This window comes from Chiloscyllium plagiosum, unplaced genomic scaffold (genome assembly GCF_037043375.1).
Source record: "Chiloscyllium plagiosum isolate Xiang-an unplaced genomic scaffold, Cpla_swu_hap1 HiC_scaffold_21, whole genome shotgun sequence".
NCBI lineage: Eukaryota > Metazoa > Chordata > Chondrichthyes > Orectolobiformes > Hemiscylliidae > Chiloscyllium > Chiloscyllium plagiosum.
Window position 1 is genome coordinate 5,825,428 of NW_028270159.1, and position 18,650 is coordinate 5,844,077.

General features: G+C 63.7%; 1 protein-coding gene across 4 annotated transcripts in view; it reads left to right on the forward strand.

Annotated features, from left to right (window-relative positions):
* Positions 1 to 10,112, forward strand: part of card9 (caspase recruitment domain family, member 9) — a 69,616-nt gene extending 59,504 nt beyond the window's left edge. For 3 of the 4 annotated variants that reach the window (XM_087998651.1, XM_087998648.1, XM_087998650.1), the window contains 5 exons: positions 2,858 to 3,049; positions 4,901 to 4,942; positions 5,947 to 5,992; positions 8,291 to 8,370; positions 9,992 to 10,112. In XM_087998651.1, the coding sequence (XP_087854777.1) occupies positions 2,858 to 3,049; positions 4,901 to 4,942; positions 5,947 to 5,992; positions 8,291 to 8,370; positions 9,992 to 10,081 (450 nt within the window). In that variant the 3' untranslated portion in view covers positions 10,082 to 10,112. The remainder of the gene's footprint in view (positions 1 to 2,857; positions 3,050 to 4,900; positions 4,943 to 5,946; positions 5,993 to 8,290; positions 8,371 to 9,991) is intronic. The other variant, XM_087998649.1, reaches the window with a different exon arrangement.
* Positions 10,113 to 18,650: the final 8,538 nt, after the last annotated feature.

Sequence of the window (18,650 nt, forward strand, 5' to 3'; positions counted from 1 at the left end):
TCAGTAGCAAACAGGGAACTGTGAGGAAATGGATTTAATTTTATTTGGTTTATTATTGTGACATGTACTGAGTTACAGTGAAAAGTATTGTTTCGTATGATAACTAGACACATCATCCCTTACACACGTACACCAGGGTAATAGAACAGAATGCAGAATACAGTGTTACAGCTACAGGGATGGTGCAGAGAGAGATCAACTCGAATATATGAGCGGTCCGTTCATTGGTCTGAAAACAGCAGGGAAGAAGCTGTTCTTGAATCTGTTGATACATGTTTTCAAACTTTTGTATCTTCTGCCCGACACAAGAGAGTATAACCGGGGTGGGAGGGGTCTTTGATTATGTTGGCTGCTTTCCCGAGGCAGGAAGTGTAGACAAAGAACAAAGGATATTCCAGCACAGGAACAGGCCATTCGGCCCTTCAAGCCTGTGCAGATCTAGATCCTCTGTCTAAACCTGTCACCTATTTTATAAGGGTTTGTATCCCTCTGCTCCCTGCCCATGTATGTATCTGTCCAGATACATCTTCAATGACATTATCGGGGCTGCCTCTACCACCTCTACTGGCAATGTGTTCCAGGCACCAACCACCCTCTGCAAAGACCTTTCCACGTATATCTCCCCAAAATGATTTCCCTCTCACCTTGAATTCGTGACCCCTAGTAATTGAGTCCCCCCCCCCCCCACTCTGGGGGAAAAAGCTTCTTGCTATCCACCCTGTCTACACCTCTCATGATCTTATAGACCTCAATCAGGTCCCCCTCTCAACCCCCATCTTTCTAATGAAAATAATCCTAATCTACTCTACCTCTCTTCATAGCTATCGCCCTCCATACCAGGCAACATCCTGGTGAACCTCCTGTGAACCCTCTCCAAAGCACCCCATCCTTTTGGTAATGTGGCGACCAGCAGTGTACGCAGACAGAGTCAGCAGATGGGAGGCTGGTTTATGTGGTGCCCCTGGGTTGGATTCACAACTCCCTGTCCTTTGTGGCCTTGGGTAATTGCCATAGTAAGCTGTGATACATCTGGCTAGGATGCTTTCTGTGGTGTATTCATACAAATAGGGAAGAGTCGTTGTGGAGATGCTGAATTTCCTTAGCCACCTGAGGAAGCAGAGATGTTAGAGTGTTTTTTTTGACTGTAAGGTTGACATGGATGGAGCAGGACAGACTGTGGGTAATATTTACTCCTGGGAACATGATACTCTGACCCACCCCCAGCCCAGCACCAGTGAGACAGACAGGGGCATGTCCCCTCACTCCACTTCCTGAAGTCCATGACCAGCCCCTTCAGTTTGTTGAGATGGAGGGAGAGATCGATGTCTTTGCACTATGCCATCGAGAACTCTGTCACTTGCCTGTGCTCTGTATGTCATTGTTTGGGACCCAGCCCACCCTGGGATGGTGTCTTAGCAAATTGTAAATGGAGTTAGAGCACCATCTGTCCGCACAGCGATGAGGGTGTAAGGAGGATAGGGAGGAGACTTACAGCAGACTGCTCCCAAGGGTAGGAATTCTGCAGGGTGACAGACCTCACTAATTCTCAGAGACACTCCCTTCCATTCCCAGTCTGACTATCATCAAGGTGCCAGTGTTTGATAGAGATAACGTAGAGAAAGCTTTACTCTGTATCTAACCCCATGCTGTCCCTGTCCTGGGAGTGTTTGATGGGGGGACAGTGTAGAGGGAGCTTTACTCTGCATCTAACCCCGCACTGTCCCTGTCCCTGGGAGTGTTTGATGGGGGGACAGTGTAGAGGGAGCTTTACTCTGCATCTAACCCCGCATTGTCCCTGTCCCTGGGAGTGTTTGATGGGGGAACAGTGTAGAGGGAGCTTTACTCTGTATCTAACCCGGTGCTGTCTCTGTCCCTGTGAGTATTTGTTGGGGCAGTGTAGAGGGAGCTTTACTCTGCATCTAACCCCGCACTGTCCCTGTCCCTGGGAGTGTTTGATGGGGGAACAGTGTAGAGGGAGCTTTACTCTGTATCTAACCCGGTGCTGTCTCTGTCCCTATGAGTATTTGTTGGGGCAGTGTAGAGGGAGCCTGACTCTGTGTCTAACCCGGTGCTGTCCCTGTCCCTGGGAGTGTTTGATGGGGACAGTGTAGAGGGAGCTTTACTCTGTATCTAACCCCATGCTGTCCCTGTCCCTGGGAGTGTTTGATTGGGACAGTGTAGAGGAAGCCTGACTCTGTATCTAACCCCATGCTGTCCCTGTCCCTGTGAGTGATGGATGGGAGGGACAGTGTAGAAGGAGCCTGACTCTGTATCTAACCCCGTGCTGATCCTGTCCCTGTGAGTGTTTGATGGGAGGGACAGTGTAGAAGGAGCCTGACTCTGTATCTAACCCTGTGCTGTCCCTGTCCTGGGAGTGTTTGATGGGGACAGTGTAGAGGGAGCTTTACTTTGTATCTAACCCCGTGCTGTCCCTGTCCTGGGAGTGTTTGATGGGGGCAGTGTAGAGGGAGCCTGACTCTGTATCTAACCCCGTGCTGTCCCTGTCCTGGGAGTGTTTGATGGGAGGGACAGTGTAGAAGGAGCCTGACTCTGTATCTAACCCCGTGCTGTCCCTGTCCTGGGAGTGTTTGATGGGGACAGTGTAGAGGGAGCTTTACTTTGTATCTAACCCTGTGCTGTCCCTGTCCTGGGAGTGTTTGATGGGGGCAGTGTAGAGGGAGCCTGACTCTGTGTCTAACCCGGTGCTGTCCCTGTCCTGGGAGTGTTTGATGGGGACAGTGTAGAGGGAGCCTGACTCTGTGTCTAACCCGGTGCTGTCCCTGTCCTGGGAGTGTTTGATGGGGGCAGTGTAGAGGGAGCCTGACTCTGTGTCTAACCCGGTGCTGTCCCACTGCAGGCCCTGCGGTCTCGCCAGGATATGCAGCGGTTACACAGCCAGGCGGTGCAGCAGAATGATGCCTATCGGAAGGTGATCCAGGAACAGGGCGAGCGATGCGATGAGCTGCAGTTGGAACTGTTCCAACAGGAGGAACACCTACTGACCCTCCAGGGCCAACTGAAGAGGGCCAGACCCCCCTCAGGGGGCTTGGTAACTACCAGCTAGACATAGGCGACACCACCGGGGGGCTCTCTGCAATGTCAGGTGTCAGCCCAGGGTCAGCCAGGGATATTGGGGTCAGCCGGGGATATCGGGGTCAGCCAGGGGTCAGCCGGGGATATCGGGGTCAGCCAGGGGTCAGCCAGGGATATCGGGGTCAGCCAGGGGTCAGCTGGGGATATCTGGGTCAGCCAGGGGTCAGCCGGGGATATCGGGGTCAGCTCGGGGTCAGCCTGGCATATTGGTGTCAGCCAGGGGTCAGCATGGGATATCGGGGTCAGTCAGGGGTCAGCCTGGGATATTGGGGTCAGCTCGGGGTCAGCCTGGGACATTGGGGTCAGCCTGGGGTCAGTGTGGGATATTAGGGTCTGCCCGAGGTCAGTCTGGAATATTATGGTCAGTCTGGCTCAACCAGGGTTCAGCCCAGGGTCAGTCTGGGATCAGTCCAGCATATTGGGGTCAGCCTGGGGTTAGTCAGGGGTCAGAGCTGAAAATGTGTTGCTGGAAAAGCGCAGCAGGTCAGGCAGCATCCAAGGAGCAGGAGAATCGACGTTTCGGGCATGAGCCCTTCTTCAGGAATCAGTCAGGGGTCAGTCTAAGATATCGGGGTCAGCCTGGGGTCAGTCTTGGATATTGGGGTCAGTCTGGGATATCGGGGTCAGTCTGGGATATCGGGGTCAGCCTGGGGTCAGTCTGGGATATCGGGGTCAGCCTGGGGTCAGCCTGGGATATCGGGGTCAGCCTGGGGTCAGTCTTGGATATCGGGGTCAGTCTGGGATATCGGGGTCAGCCTGGGATATCGGGGTCAGCCCGGGGTCAGTCTGGGATATTATGGTCTGTCTGGGATATTGGGGTCAACCCGGGGTCAGTCTGGGATGTTATGGTCTGTCTGGGATATCGGGGTCAGCCTGGGATACTGGGGTCAGCCCGGGGTCAATCTGGGATATTATGGTCTGTCTGGGATATTGGGGTCAGCCTGGGATATCGGGGTCAGCCCGGGGTCAGTCTGGGATACCGGGGTCAGTCTGGGATATTATGGTCTGTCTGGGATATTGGGGTCAGTCTGGGATATCGGGGTCAGCCCGGGGTCAGTCTGGGATATTATGGTCTGTCTGGGATATCAGGGTCAGCCCGGGGTCAGTCTGGGATATTATGGTCTGTCTGGGATATTGGGGTCAGCCCGGGGTCAGTCTGGGATATTATGGTTTGTCTGGGATATTGGGGTCAGTCTGGGATATCGGGGTCATCCCGGGATCAGTCTGGGATAGCGGGGTCAGCCCGGGGTCAGTCTGGGATATTATGGACTGTCTGGGATATTGGGGTCAGTCTGGGATATCTGGGTCAGCCCGGGGTCAGTCTGGGATATTGGGGTCAGCCCGGGGTCAGTCTGGGATATTGGGGTCAGCCTGGGATATCGGGGTCAGCCTGGGGTCAGTCTGGGATATGGGGGTCAGTCTGGGATATGGGGGTCAGTCTGGGATATTGGGGTCAGCCTGGGATATCGGGGTCAGCCCGGGGTCAGTCTGGGATATCGGGGTCAGCCCGGGGTCAGTCTGGGATATTGGGGTCAGCCCGGGGTCAGTCTGGGATATTGGGGTCCGGTCTGGGATATTGGGGTCAGCCTGGGATATCGGGGTCAGCCCGGGGTCAGTCTGGGATATCGGGGTCAGCCCAGGGTCAGTCTGGGATATCGGGGTCAGCCCGGGGTCAGTCTGGGATATTGGGGTCAGTCTGGGATATCGGGGTCAGCCCGGGGTCAGTCTGGGATATCGGGGTCAGCCCGGGCTCAGTGTGTTTGCGATGTGTGGTTGATGATGTCCTTCCTTCCTGGTTTGGTTCCAGTCCCTGGATGTGGATGATCTGTCTCCCAGAGTTTCCTGGGAGGTGAGTTGTTCCCAATTTGAAATCACTCAGTGCCTGACGGAAATCTCCAGAACCTTTTGGAAATGTTCTTATTCCCCGTCCATCTCCCTTCCCCCTCCCCCCGCACCCTTCCCCCTCCCCCCCGCACCCCCCCCCCCCCCCCAGCAACCCCACCCCCCACCCCGGGCCAGGCTGAGGGTCACACTCTGGGCCCAGGGCCCACTCTCCACCAGGAAACCCAACTCAGGCCCTTCCCAAACCATCCCACCATCAAACTCCCCTCTCTCACTCTCACTCTCACACTCTCTCACTCTCTCACTCTCACACTCTCACACTCTCTCACTCTCTCACTCACTCTCACTCACTCTCACTCACTCTCACTCACTCTCACTCACTCACTCTCACTCTCACTCTCACTCACTCACTCTCACTCTCACTCTCACTCCCATACTCTCTGTCACTCTAAACTCACACTCTCTCATTCGCACTCACACTGACTCACTCTCACTCTCACTTTCACTCTCACTCTCACTCTCTCACTCTCACTCTCTCACTCTCACTCTCACTCTCTCACTCTCTCACTCTCTCACTCTCACTCTCACTCTCACTCTCACTCTCACTCTCACTCGTGCTCACTCACGCACACTCACTCATGTAGATTTACACTCACTCCCTGACACTCCGACACACTCATGCTCATTGACACACCCATTGAGCAGCCTTTCCCAGTGATGGGGCGTGACGCTGGGTGTGTGTAGTCCCTGGAGCAGGAGCTGAGTGTGAGGTTGGTGTGATTTAATCTGGGGCAGTTAAACTGGGACTGACCCTGGTGCCATGGGTCGACAAGCCAATGTGGGAGGGGACAGGAGCTGCCTGCCACCTCCATCGAAGAGCAGGCCTCATGCTCCCTGCGCACCCCCCGCAGCCCCTGCACCCCCAGACTGAACACCAGGCTTCACACTCAGCTCTGACACGGGGAAGGCCCCTGATTGACAATAAAACACTTTCTCTCTGTCTGCAACCAGATTCCAGAGCTCAGGGTCCAGGACAATAATCAGGAATCATCCAATCGTGAGTATCAACACACTCCATTTTGAAATTATATAATGCCACACTGTCGGAGGGTCAGTGCTGAGGGAGTGCCGCACTGTCGGAGGGTCAGTGCTGAGGGAGTGCCGCACTGTCGGAGGGTCAGTGCTGAGGGAGTGCCGCACTGTCAGAGGGTCAGTGCTGAGGGAGTGCCGCACTGTCGGAGGGTCAGTGCTGAGGGAGTGCCGCACTGTCGGAGGGTCAGTGCTGAGGGAGTGCCGCACTGTCGGAGGGTCAGTGCTGAGGGAGTGCCGCACTGTCGGAGGGTCAGTGCTGAGGGAGTGCCGCACTGTCGGAGGGTCAGAGCTGAGGGAGTGCCGCACTGTCGGAGGGTCAGTGCTGAGGGAGTGCCGCACTGTCGGAGGGTCAGTGCTGAGGGAGTGTCGCACTGTCGGAGGGTCAGTGCTGAGGGAGTGGGCACTGTCGGAGGGTCAGTGCTGAGGGAGTGCCGCACTGTCGGAGGGTCAGTGCTGAGGGAGTGTTGCACTGTCGGAGGGTCAGTGCTGAGGGAGTGCCGCACTGTCGGAGGGTCAGTGCTGAGGGAGTGCCGCACTGTCGGAGGGCCAGTGCTGAGGGAGTGCCGCACTGTCGGAGGTTCAGTGTTGAGGGAGGGGCACTGTCGGAGGGTCAGTGCTGAGGGAGTGCTGCACTGTCGGAGGGTCAGTGCTGAGGGAGTGCCGCACTGTCGGAGGGCCAGTGCTGAGGGAGTGCCGCACTGTCGGAGGGTCAGTGCTGAGGGAGTGCCGCACTGTCGGAGGGTCAGTGCTGAGGGAGTGCCGCACTGTCGGAGGGCCAGTGCTGAGGGAGTGCCGCACTGTCGGAGGTTCAGTGTTGAGGGAGGGGCACTGTCGGAGGGTCAGTGCTGAGGGAGTGCCGCACTGTTGGAGGGTCAGTGCTGAGGGAGTGCCGCACTGTTGGAGGGTCAGTGCTGAGGGAGTGCCGCACTGTCGGAGGGTAAGTGCTGAGGGAGTGCCGCACTGTCGGAGGGTCAGTGCTGAGGGAGTGCCGCACTGTCGGAGGGTCAGTGCTGAGGGAGTGCCGCACTGTCGGAGGGTCAGTGCTGAGGGAGTGGGCACTGTCGGAGGGTCAGTGCTGAGGGAGTGCCGCACTGTCGGAGGGTCAGTGCTGAGGGAGTGCCGCACTGTCGGAGGGTCAGTGCTGAGGGAGTGCCGCTCTGTCGGAGGGTCAGTGCTGAGGGAGTGCAGCACTGTCGGAGGGTCCGTGCTGAGGGAGTGGGCACTGTCGGAGGGTCAGTGCTGAGGGGGTGCCGCACTGTCAGAGGGTCAGTGCTGAGGGAGTGGGCACTGTCAGAGGGTCAGTGCTGAGGGAGTGCCGCACTGTCGGAGGGTCAGTGCTGAGGGAGTGCCACTCTGTCGGAGGGTCAGTGCTGAGGGAGTGCCGCTCTGTCGGCGGGTCAGTGCTGAGGGAGTGGGCACTGTCGGCGGGTCAGTGCTGAGGGAGTGGGCACTGTCGGCGGGTCAGTGCTGAGGGAGTGGGCACTGTCGGCGGGTCAGTGCTGAGGGAGTGGGCACTGTCGGCGGGTCAGTGCTGAGGGAGTGGGCACTGTCGGAGGGTCAGTGCTGAGGGAGTGGCACTGTCGGAGGGTCAGTGCTGAGGGAGTGGGCACTGTCGGCGGGTCAGTGCTGAGGGAGTGGGCACTGTCGGCGGGTCAGTGCTGAGGGAGTGGGCACTGTCGGCGGGTCAGTGCTGAGGGAGTGGGCACTGTCGGGGGGGTCAGTGCTGAGGGAGTGGGCACTGTCGGAGGGTCAGTGCTGAGGAAGTGCCGCACTGTCGGAGGGTCAATGCTGAGGGAGCACCGCACTATCGGAGAGTCAGTGCTGAGGGAGTGCCGCACTGTCGGAGGGTCAGTGCTGAGGGAGTGCCGCACTGTCGGAGGGTCAGTGCTGAGGGAGTGGGCACTGTCGGAGGGTCAGTGCTGAGGGAGTGGGCACTGTCGGAGGGTCAGTGCTGAGGGAGTGGGCACTGTCGGAGGGTCAGTGCTGAGGGAGTGGGCACTGTCGGAGGGTCAATGCTGAGGGAGCACCGCACTATCGGAGAGTCAGTGCTGAGGGAGTGGGCACTGTGGGAGGGTCAGTGCTGAGGGAGTGGGCACTGTCGGAGGGTCAGTGCTGAGGGAGTGGGCACTGTCGGAGGGTCAGTGCTGAGGGAGTGGGCACTGTCGGAGGGTCAGTGCTGGGAAGGGGTGGTCTGTTGTAGTGAGGGGTTTGTTGGTGGTGACGGGTTGTGGGTCAGAGTGATCCCTGTGTGTGTGTGTTTCAGAGCGATGGTCAGAGGAATCCCGGCATCCGGGGGGGAGCTGCCCCAAGCCAACAGGAGTGAGCTCTCTGGCCCAGCCTGAGGTCAGCACCGTGAGTCCCCATTAGCTCCTCGAACCACTGCCCCCTCCATCCCTCACCCCGCACCCCCTACCTCGGGGAGCTGCGCCTGACGGGGCGGGGGTTGGGCAAATGTCAATGAGTGAGGGGTGGGGAGGCCGTCTGATCATCTTGGGGCTCACGGTTCTCGAGGGAAATAGCGGCTGAGGTTCACTTCAGGGGGAGAGACACTGTCTTCCTCCCTGCCCCCCCCCTCCCACTCTCTCTCCCCTTCCCCACTCTCTCTCTTCCTCCCTGCCCCCCCCCCCCCCCCTCACTCTCTCTCTCCCCCCACCCTCTCCCTCTCCCGGAGACGGTTTCTGACCTTGTCCCTGACCCTCTCTGAGATTACTCTCACCGATCCCGGCCTCTGGGACTCCCCCCACCCACAGAGACCATCTCCTTCCCACTGACCCATTCCATCCCTGAAGCAGACTCCCACTGCAGCTCCTACAATCCAGAGAATCCCAGCCAGGTGTCTGTAAATCCCCGTCCAAACCCATCCCACCGGGATGTTTCTCCGATGCTCCCATTCCGTGAGCAGCCAATCATTCCCTTATCCTTGTGGAGCGGTGAGAGTCTGGGTGGGGATCCCAGGTCCAGGTGGGGGGGCACACAATGGCTGGATCGGGATGGGGTCAGGGATCAGGGTGGGGTCAGGGATCAGGGTGGGGACAGGGATCAGGGTGGGGTCAGGGATCGGGATGGGGACAGGGATCAGGGTGGGGTCAGGGATCGGGATGGGGACAGGGATCGGGATGGGGACAGGGATCGGGATGGGGACAGGTTGGGGTGGGGACAGGATGGGGTGGGGACAGGGATCGGGATGGGGACAGGGATCGGGATGGGGACAGGGATCGGGATGGGGACAGGTTGGGGTGGGGACAGGGATCGGGATGGGGACAGGGATCGGGATGGGGACAGGATGGGGTGGGGACAGGGATCGGGATGGGGACAGGGATCGGGATGGGGACAGGTTGGGATGGGGACAGGTTGGGGTAGGGACAGGGATCGGGATGGGGACAGGGATCGGGATGGGGACAGGGATCGGGGTGGGGACTGGGATCGGGATGGGGACAGGGATCGGGATGGGGACAGGGATCGGGATGGGGACAGGGATCGGGGTGGGGACTGGGATCGGGATGGGGACAGGGATCGGGATGGGGACAGGGATCGGGATGGGGACAGGTTGGGGTGGGGACTGGGATCGGGATGGGGACTGGGATCGGGATGGGGACAGGGATCGGGATGGGGACAGGGATCGGGGTGGGGACTGGGATCGGGATGGGGACTGGGATCGGGATGGGGACAGGGATCGGGATGGGGACAGGGATCGGGATGGGGACAGGTTGGGGTGGGGACAGGGATCGGGATGGGGACAGGGATGGGGACAGGGATTGGGATGGTGTCAGGGATTAGGGTGGGGACAGGGATCGGGACAGGGATCACGATGGGGACAGGGATGGGGACAGGGACGGGGGACGGGGGACGGGGGACAGGGATGGGGACGGGGATGGGGTCAGGGGTCAGGGGTCGGGATGGGGACTGGGATGGGGATGTAACCCTGCGGAGGCCTGCCTGTGACCAGTCCTGACCTCTCTGACAGGTCGGAGCAGCTCTCCCTGAGGAGTCTCTCGGACTGAAGAGCAGCAAGTGGCGGATGAAGAAAGGCTTCGAAGATTACAGAAGGTTTTAAATTAAATTCAGACTCTCAATCCTCGGCTGGGAAACCAGAAACCATTCAGGCACTACACAAAATCGGATACAGCTGTTGCTTCTGTCCATGGACACCCCCCGTCTCCACACAAACCCCCCGTCTCCACACACACCCCCCGTCTCCACACACCCCCCCCCCGTCTCCACACACCCCCCCCCCCGTCTCCACACACCCCCCGTCTCCACACACCCCCCGTCACCACACACCCCCCCTCCGTCTCCACACACCCCCCCCCCGTCTCCACACACACCCCCCGTCTCCACACACCCCCCGTCTCCACACACCCCCCCCCCGTCTCCACACACCCCCCCCCCCGTCTCCACACACCCCCCGTCTCCACACACCCCCCGTCTCCACACACCCCCCGTCACCACACACCCCCCGTCTCCACACACACCCCCCGTCTCCACACACCCCCCGTCTCCACACCCCCCCCCCGTCTCCACACACACCCCCCGTCTCCACACACCCCCCGTCTCCACACACACCCCCCGTCTCCACACACCCCCCGTCTCCACACACCCCCCGTCTCCACACACCCCCCGTCACCACACACCCCCCGTCTCCACACACACCCCCCGTCTCCACACACACCCCCCGTCTCCACACACACCCCCCGTCTCCACACCCCCCCTCCGTCTCCACACACCCCCCGTCTCCACACACCCCCCCCGTCTCCACACACACCCCCCGTCTCCACACACACCCCCCGTCTCCACACCCCCCCTCCGTCTCCACACACCCCCCGTCTCCACACACCCCCCGTCTCCACACACCCCCCGTCTCCACACACCCCCCCCCCGTCTCCACACACACCCCCCGTCTCCACACACCCCCCGTCTCCACACACCCCCCCCCCGTCTCCACACACCCCCCCCCCCGTCTCCACACACCCCCCGTCTCCACACACCCCCCGTCTCCACACACCCCCCGTCACCACACACCCCCCGTCTCCACACACACCCCCCGTCTCCACACACCCCCCGTCTCCACACCCCCCCTCCGTCTCCACACACACCCCCCGTCTCCACACACACCCCCCGTCTCCACACACCCCCCGTCTCCACACACCCCCCGTCTCCACACACCCCCCGTCACCACACACCCCCCGTCTCCACACACACCCCCCGTCTCCACACACACCCCCCGTCTCCACACACACCCCCCGTCTCCACACACCCCCTCCGTCTCCACACACCCCCCGTCTCCACACACACCCCCCGTCTCCACACACACCCCCCGTCTCCACACCCCCCCTCCGTCTCCACACACCCCCCGTCTCCACACACCCCCCGTCTCCACACACCCCCCGTCTCCACACACACCCCCCGTCTCCACACCCCCCCTCCCTCTCCACACCCCCCCTCCGTCTCCACACACACCCCCCGTCTCCACACACACCCCCCGTCTCCACACACACCCCGTCTCCACACACACCCCCCGTCTCCACACACCCCCCCCGTCTCCACACACCCCCCCTCCGTCTCCACACCCCCCCTCCGTCTCCACACACACCCCCCGTCTCCACACACCCCCCGTCTCCACACACACCCCCCGTCTCCACACACACCCCCCGTCTCCACACACACCCCGTCTCCACACACACCCCCCGTCTCCACACACCCCCCCCGTCTCCACACCCCCCCCCCCCGTCTCCACACACACCCCCCGTCTCCACACACCCACCCCCCGTCTCCACACACACCCCCCGTCTCCACACACACCCCCCGTCTCCACACACACCCCGTCTCCACACACACCCCCCGTCTCCACACACCCCCCCCGTCTCCACACCCCCCCCCCCCGTCTCCACACACACCCCCCGTCTCCACACACCCACCCCCCGTCTCCACACACACCCCCCGTCTCCACACACACCCCCCGTCTCCACACACCCCCCCCGTCTCCACACACCCCCTCCGTCTCCACACACCCCCCCTCCGTCTCCACACACCCCCCCGTCTCCACACACACCCGCCGTCTCCACACCCCCCCTCCGTCTCCACACACACCCCCCGTCTCCACACACCCCCCGTCTCCACACACACCCCCCGTCTCCACACACACCCCCCGTCTCCACACACCCCCCCCCGTCTCCACACACACCCCCCCGTCTCCACACACACCCCCCGTCTCCACACACCCGCCGTCTCCACACCCCCCCTCCGTCTCCACACACACCCCCCGTCTCCACACACCCCCCGTCTCCACACACACCCCCCGTCTCCACACACACCCCCCGTCTCCACACACACCCCCCGTCTCCACACCCCCCCTCCGTCTCCACACACCCCCCGTCTCCACACACCCCCCCCGTCTCCACACACACCCCCCCCGTCTCCACACACACCCCCCGTCTCCACACACCCCCCGTCTCCACACACACCCCCCGTCTCCACACACACCCCCCGTCTCCACACACCCCCCCCGTCTCCACACCCCCCCCCGTCTCCACACACACCCCCCGTCTCCACACACACCCCCCGTCTCCACACACACCCCCCGTCTCCACACACACCCCCCGTCTCCACACACACCCCCCGTCTCCACACACACCCCCCCCGTCTCCACACACACCCCCCGTCTCCACACACACCCCCCGTCTCCACACACACCCCCCGTCTCCACACACACCCCCCGTCTCCACTCACCCCCCCCGTCTCCACACACACCCCCCCGTCTCCACACACCCGCCGTCTCCACACCCCCCCTCCGTCTCCACACACACCCCCCGTCTCCACACACCCCCCGTCTCCACACACACCCCCCGTCTCCACACACCCGCCGTCTCCACACCCCCCCTCCGTCTCCACACACACCCCCCGTCTCCACACACACCCCCCGTCTCCACACACACCCCCCGTCTCCACACACCCCCCCCCGTCTCCACACACACCCCCCCCGTCTCCACACACACCCCCCGTCTCCACACACCCACCCCCCGTCTCCACACACCCCCCCGTCTCCACACACACCCCCCGTCTCCACACACACCCCCCGTCTCCACACACCCCCCCCGTCTCCACACACACCCCCCCCGTCTCCACACACACCCCCCGTCTCCACACACCCCCCCCCGTCTCCACACACACCCCCCCCGTCTCCACACACACCCCCCGTCTCCACACACCCACCCCCCGTCTCCACACACACCCCCCGTCTCCACACACACCCCCCGTCTCCACACACACCCCCCGTCTCCACACACACCCCCCGTCTCCACACACACCCCCCGTCTCCACACACCCACCCCCCCGTCTCCACACACACCCCCCGTCTCCACACACACCCCCCGTCTCCACACACACCCCCCCCGTCTCCACACACACCCCCCGTCTCCACACACACCCCCCGTCTCCACACACCCCCCGTCTCCACACACACCCCCGTCTCCACACACACCCCCCGTCTCCACACACCCACCCCCGTCTCCACACACACCCCCCCGTCTCCACACACACCCCCCGTCTCCACACACACCCCCCGTCTCCACACACACCCCCCGTCTCCACACACACCCCCCCCGTCTCCACACACTCCCCCCGTCTCCACACCCCCCCCCGTCTCCACACACCCCCCCCCCCCGTCTCCACACCCCCCCCCCCCGTCTCCACACCCCCCCCCCGTCTCCACACACCCCCCCCCGTCTCCACACCCCCCCCCGTCTCCACACACCCCCCCCCGTCTCCACACACCCCCCCGTCTCCACACACACCCCCCGTCTCCACACACACCCCCCCCGTCTCCACACACCCCCCCCGTCTCCACACACCCCCCCCGTCTCCACACACCCCCCCCGTCTCCACACACCCCCCCCCCCGTCTCCACACACCCCCCCCCCCGTCTCCACACACCCCCCCCGTCTCCACACACCCCCCCGTCTCCACACACCCCCCCCCGTCTCCACACACCCCCCCCGTCTCCACACACACCCCCCGTCTCCACACACCCCCCTCGTCTCCACACACCCCCCCCGTCTCCACACACCCCCCCCCCCGTCTCCATACACCCCCCCCGTCTCCACACACCCCCCCCCCGTCTCCACACACCCCCCCCCCGTCTCCACACACCGCCCCCCCGTCTCCACACACCCCCCGTCTCCACCCGTCTCCACACACCCCCCCCGTCTCCAACACCACCCCCCCCGTCTCCACACACTCCCCCCGTCTCCACACCCCCCCCCCCGTCTCCACACCCCCCCCCCCGTCTCCACACCCCCCCCCCCGTCTCCACACCCCCCCCCCCGTCTCCACACCCCCCCCCCGTCTCCACACACCCCCCCCCCGTCTCCACACCCCCCCCCGTCTCCACACACCCCCCCCCCGTCTCCACACACCCCCCCGTCTCCACACACCCCCCCGTCTCCACACACACCCCCCCCCGTCTCCACACACCCCCCCCGTCTCCACACACCCCCCCCGTCTCCACACACCCCCCCCCGTCTCCACACACCCCCCCCCCGTCTCCACACACCCCCCCCCCGTCTCCACACACCCCCCCCGTCTCCACACACCCCCCCGTCTCCACACACCCCCCCCGTCTCCACACACCCCCCCGTCTCCACACACACCCCCCGTCTCCACACACCCCCCTCGTCTCCACACACCCCCCCCGACTCCACACACCCCCCCGTCTCCACACACCCCCCCGTCTCCACACACCCCCCCCGTCTCCACACACCCCCCCGTCTCCACACACACCCCCCGTCTCCACACACCCCCCCCCCCCGTCTCCACACACCCCCCCCCCCGTCTCCACACACCGCCCCCCCGTCTCCACACACCCCCCCCGTCTCCACACACCCCCCCCGTCTCCACACACCCCCCCCCGTCTCCACACACCCCCCCCCCCGTCTCCACACACCCCCCCCCCGTCTCCACACACTCCCGCCGTCTCCACACCCCCCCTCCGTCTCCACACACACCCCCCGTCTCCACACACCCCCCCCCGTCTCCATACACCCCCCCCGTCTCCACACACCCCCCCCCCGTCTCCACACACCCCCCCCCCGTCTCCACACACACCCCCCGTCTCCACACACACCCCCGTCTCCACACACCCCCCCGTCTCCACACACCCCCCGTCTCCACACACCCCCCCCCGTCTCCACACACCCCCCCGTCTCCACACACCCCCCCCGTCTCCACACACCCCCCCCGTCTCCACACACCCCCCCCGTCTCCACACACCCCCCCCCGTCTCCACACACCCCCCCCGTCTCCACACACCCCCCCGTCTCCACACACCCCCCCGTCTGCACACACCCCCCCCGTCTCCACACACCCCCCCCCCGTCTCCACACACCCCCCCCCGTCTCCACACACCCCCCCCGTCTCCACACCCCCCCCCGTCTCCACACCCCCCCCCCGTCTCCACACACACCCCGTCTCCACACCCCCCCCGTCTCCACACCCCCCCCCCGTCTCCACACACCCCCCCCCGTCTCCACACACCCCCCCCGTCTCCACACACCCCACCGTCTCCACACACCCCCCCCCGTCTCCACACACCCCCCCCCGTCTCCACACACCCCCCCCCGTCTCCACACACCCCCCCCCCGTCTCCACACACCCCCCCCCCGTCTCCACACTCCCCCCCCGTCTCCACACACCCCCCCCCCCGTCTCCACACACACCCCCCGTCTCCACACACCCCCCCCCGTCTCCACACACCCCCCCCCCCGTCTCCACACACCCCCCCCCGTCTCCACACCCCCCCCGTCTCCACACCCCCCCCCCCGTCTCCACACACCCCCCCTGTCTCCACACACCTCCCCCCCCGTCTCCACACAAACCCCCCGTCTCCACACACACCCCCCGTCTCCACACACACCCCCCGTCTCCACACACCCCCCGACTCCACACACACCCCCCGACTCCACACACACCCCCCGACTCCACACACACCCCCCGTCTCCACACACACCCCCCGACTCCACACACACCCCCCGACTCCACACACACCACCCGACTCCACACACACCCCCCGACTCCACACACACCCCCCGTCTCCACACACACCCCCCGTCTCCACACACACCCCCCGTCTCCACACACACCCACACACTAACTGGGTCAGTGCTGAGGGAGTGGGCACTGTCGGAGGGTCAGTGCTGAGGGAGTGGACACTGTCGGAGGGTCAGTGCTGAGGGAGTGGGCACTGTCGGAGGGTCAGCGCTGAGGGAGTGGGCACTGTCAGAGGGTCAGTGCTGAGGGAGTGGGCACTGTCGGAGGGTCAGTGCTGAGGGAGTTGGCACTGTCGGAGGGTCAGTGCTGAGGGAGTGGGCACTGTTGGAGGGTCAGTGCTGAGGGAGTGGGCACTGTCAGAGGGTCAGCGCTGAGGGAGTGGGCACTGTCGGAGGGTCAGTGCTGAGTGAGTGGGCACTCTCTGAGGGTCAGTGCTGGTGGGCACTCTCTGAGGGTCAGTGCTGAGGGAGTGGGCACTGTCGGAGGGTCAGTGCTGAGGGAGTGGGCACTGTCGGAGGGTCAGTGCTGAGGGAGTGGGCACTGTCGGAGGGTCAGTGCTGAGGGAGTACCCCACTGTCGGAGGGTCAGTGCTGAGGGAGTGGGCACTGTTGGAGGGTCAGTGCTGAGTGAGTGGGCACTGTCGGAGGGTCAGTGCTGAGGGAGTGGGCACTGTCGGACGCTCAGTGCTGAGGGAGTGGGCACTGTCGGAGGGTCAGTGCTGAGGGAGTGGGCACTCTCTGAGGGTCAGTGCTGAGGGAGTGCCGCACTGTCGGAAGGTCTGTGCTGAGGGAGCGGGCACTGTCGGAGGGTCAGTGCTGAGGGAGTGGGCACTCTCTGAGGGTCAGTGCTGAGGGAGTGCCGCACTGTCGGGGGGGTCAGTGCTGAGGGAGTGGGCACTCTCTGAGGGTCAGTGCTGAGGGAGTGCTGCACTGTCGGAGGGTCAGTGCTGAGGGAGTGGGCATTGTCGGAGGGTCAGTGCTGAGGGAGTACCACACTGTCGGAGGGTCAGTGCTGAGGGAGTGGGCACTGTCGGAGGGTCAGTGCTGAGGGAGTGGGCACTGTCGGAGGGTCAGTGCTGAGGGAGTGGGCACTGTCGGGGGGGTCAGTGCTGAGGGAGTGGGCACTGTCGGAGGGTCAGTGCTGAGGGAGTGGGCACTGTCGGAGGGTCAGTGCTGAGGGAGTGGGCACTGTCGGAGGGTCAGTGCTGAGGGAGTGGGCACTGTCGGAGGGTCAGTGCTGAGGGAGTGCCGCACTGTCAGAGGGTCAGTGCTGAGGGAGTGGGCACTGTCGGAGGGTCAGTGCTGAGGGAGTGGGCACTCTCTGAGGGTCAGTGCTGAGGGAGTGGGCACTGTCGGAGGGTCAGTGCTGAGGGAGTGCCGCACTGTCGGAGGGTCAGTGCTGAGGGAGTGCCGCACTGTCGGAGGGTCAGTGCTGAGGGAGTGCCGCACTGTCGGAGGGTCAGTGCTGAGGGAGTGGGCACTGTCGGAGGGTCAGTGCTGAGGGAGTGGGCACTGTCGGAGGGTCAGTGCTGAGGGAGTGCCGCACTGTGGGAGGGTCAGTGCTGAGGGAGCGCCGCACTGTCGGAGGGTCAGTGCTGAGGGAGTGGGCACTGTCGGAGGGTCAGTGCTGAGGGAGTGGGCACTGTCGGAGGGTCAGTGCTGAGGGAGCGCCGCACTGTCGGAGGGTCAGTGCTGAGGGAGTGGGCACTCTCTGAGGGTCAGTGCTGAGGGAGTGGGCACTCTCTGAGGGTCAGTGCTGAGGGAGTGGGCACTGTCGGAGGGTCAGTGCTGAGGGAGTGGGCACTGTCGGAGGGTCAGTGCTGAGGGAGTGCCGCACTGTGGGAGGGTCAGTGCTGAGGGAGTGGGCACTGTGGGAGGGTCAGTGCTGAGGGAGTGCCGCACTGTCGGAGGGTCAGTGCTGAGGGAGTGGGCACTGTCGGAGGGTCAGTGCTGAGGGAGTGGGCACTGTGGGAGGGTCAGTGCTGAGGGAGCGCCGCACTGTCGGAGGGTCAGTGCTGAGGGAGTGGGCACTGTCGGAGGGTCAGTGCTGAGGGAGTGGGCACTGTGGGAGGGTCAGTGCTGAGGGAGCGCCGCACTGTCGGAGGGTCAGTGCTGAGGGAGTGGGCACTGTCGGAGGGTCAGTGCTGAGGGAGTGGGCACTGCCGGAGGGTCAGTGCTGAGGGAGTGGGCACTGTCGGAGGGTCAGTGCTGAGGGAGTGGGCACTGTCGGAGGGTCAGCGCTGAGGGAGTGCCGCACTGTCGGAGGGTCAGTGCTGAGGGAGTGCCGCACTGTCGGAGGGTCAGTGCTGAGGGAGTGGGCACTGTCGGAGGGTCAGTGCTGAGGGAGTGGGCACTGTCGGAGGGTCAGCGCTGAGGGAGTGCCGCACTGTCGGAGGGTCAGTGCTGAGGGAGTGCCGCACTGTCGGAGGGTCAGTGCTGAGGGAGTGCCGCACTGTCGGAGGGTCAGTGCTGAGGGAGTGCCGCACTGTCGGAGGGTCAGTGCTGAGGGAGTGGGCACTGTCGGAGGGTCAGTGCTGAGGGAGTGGGCACTGTCGGAGGGTTAGTGCTGAGGGAGTGGGCACT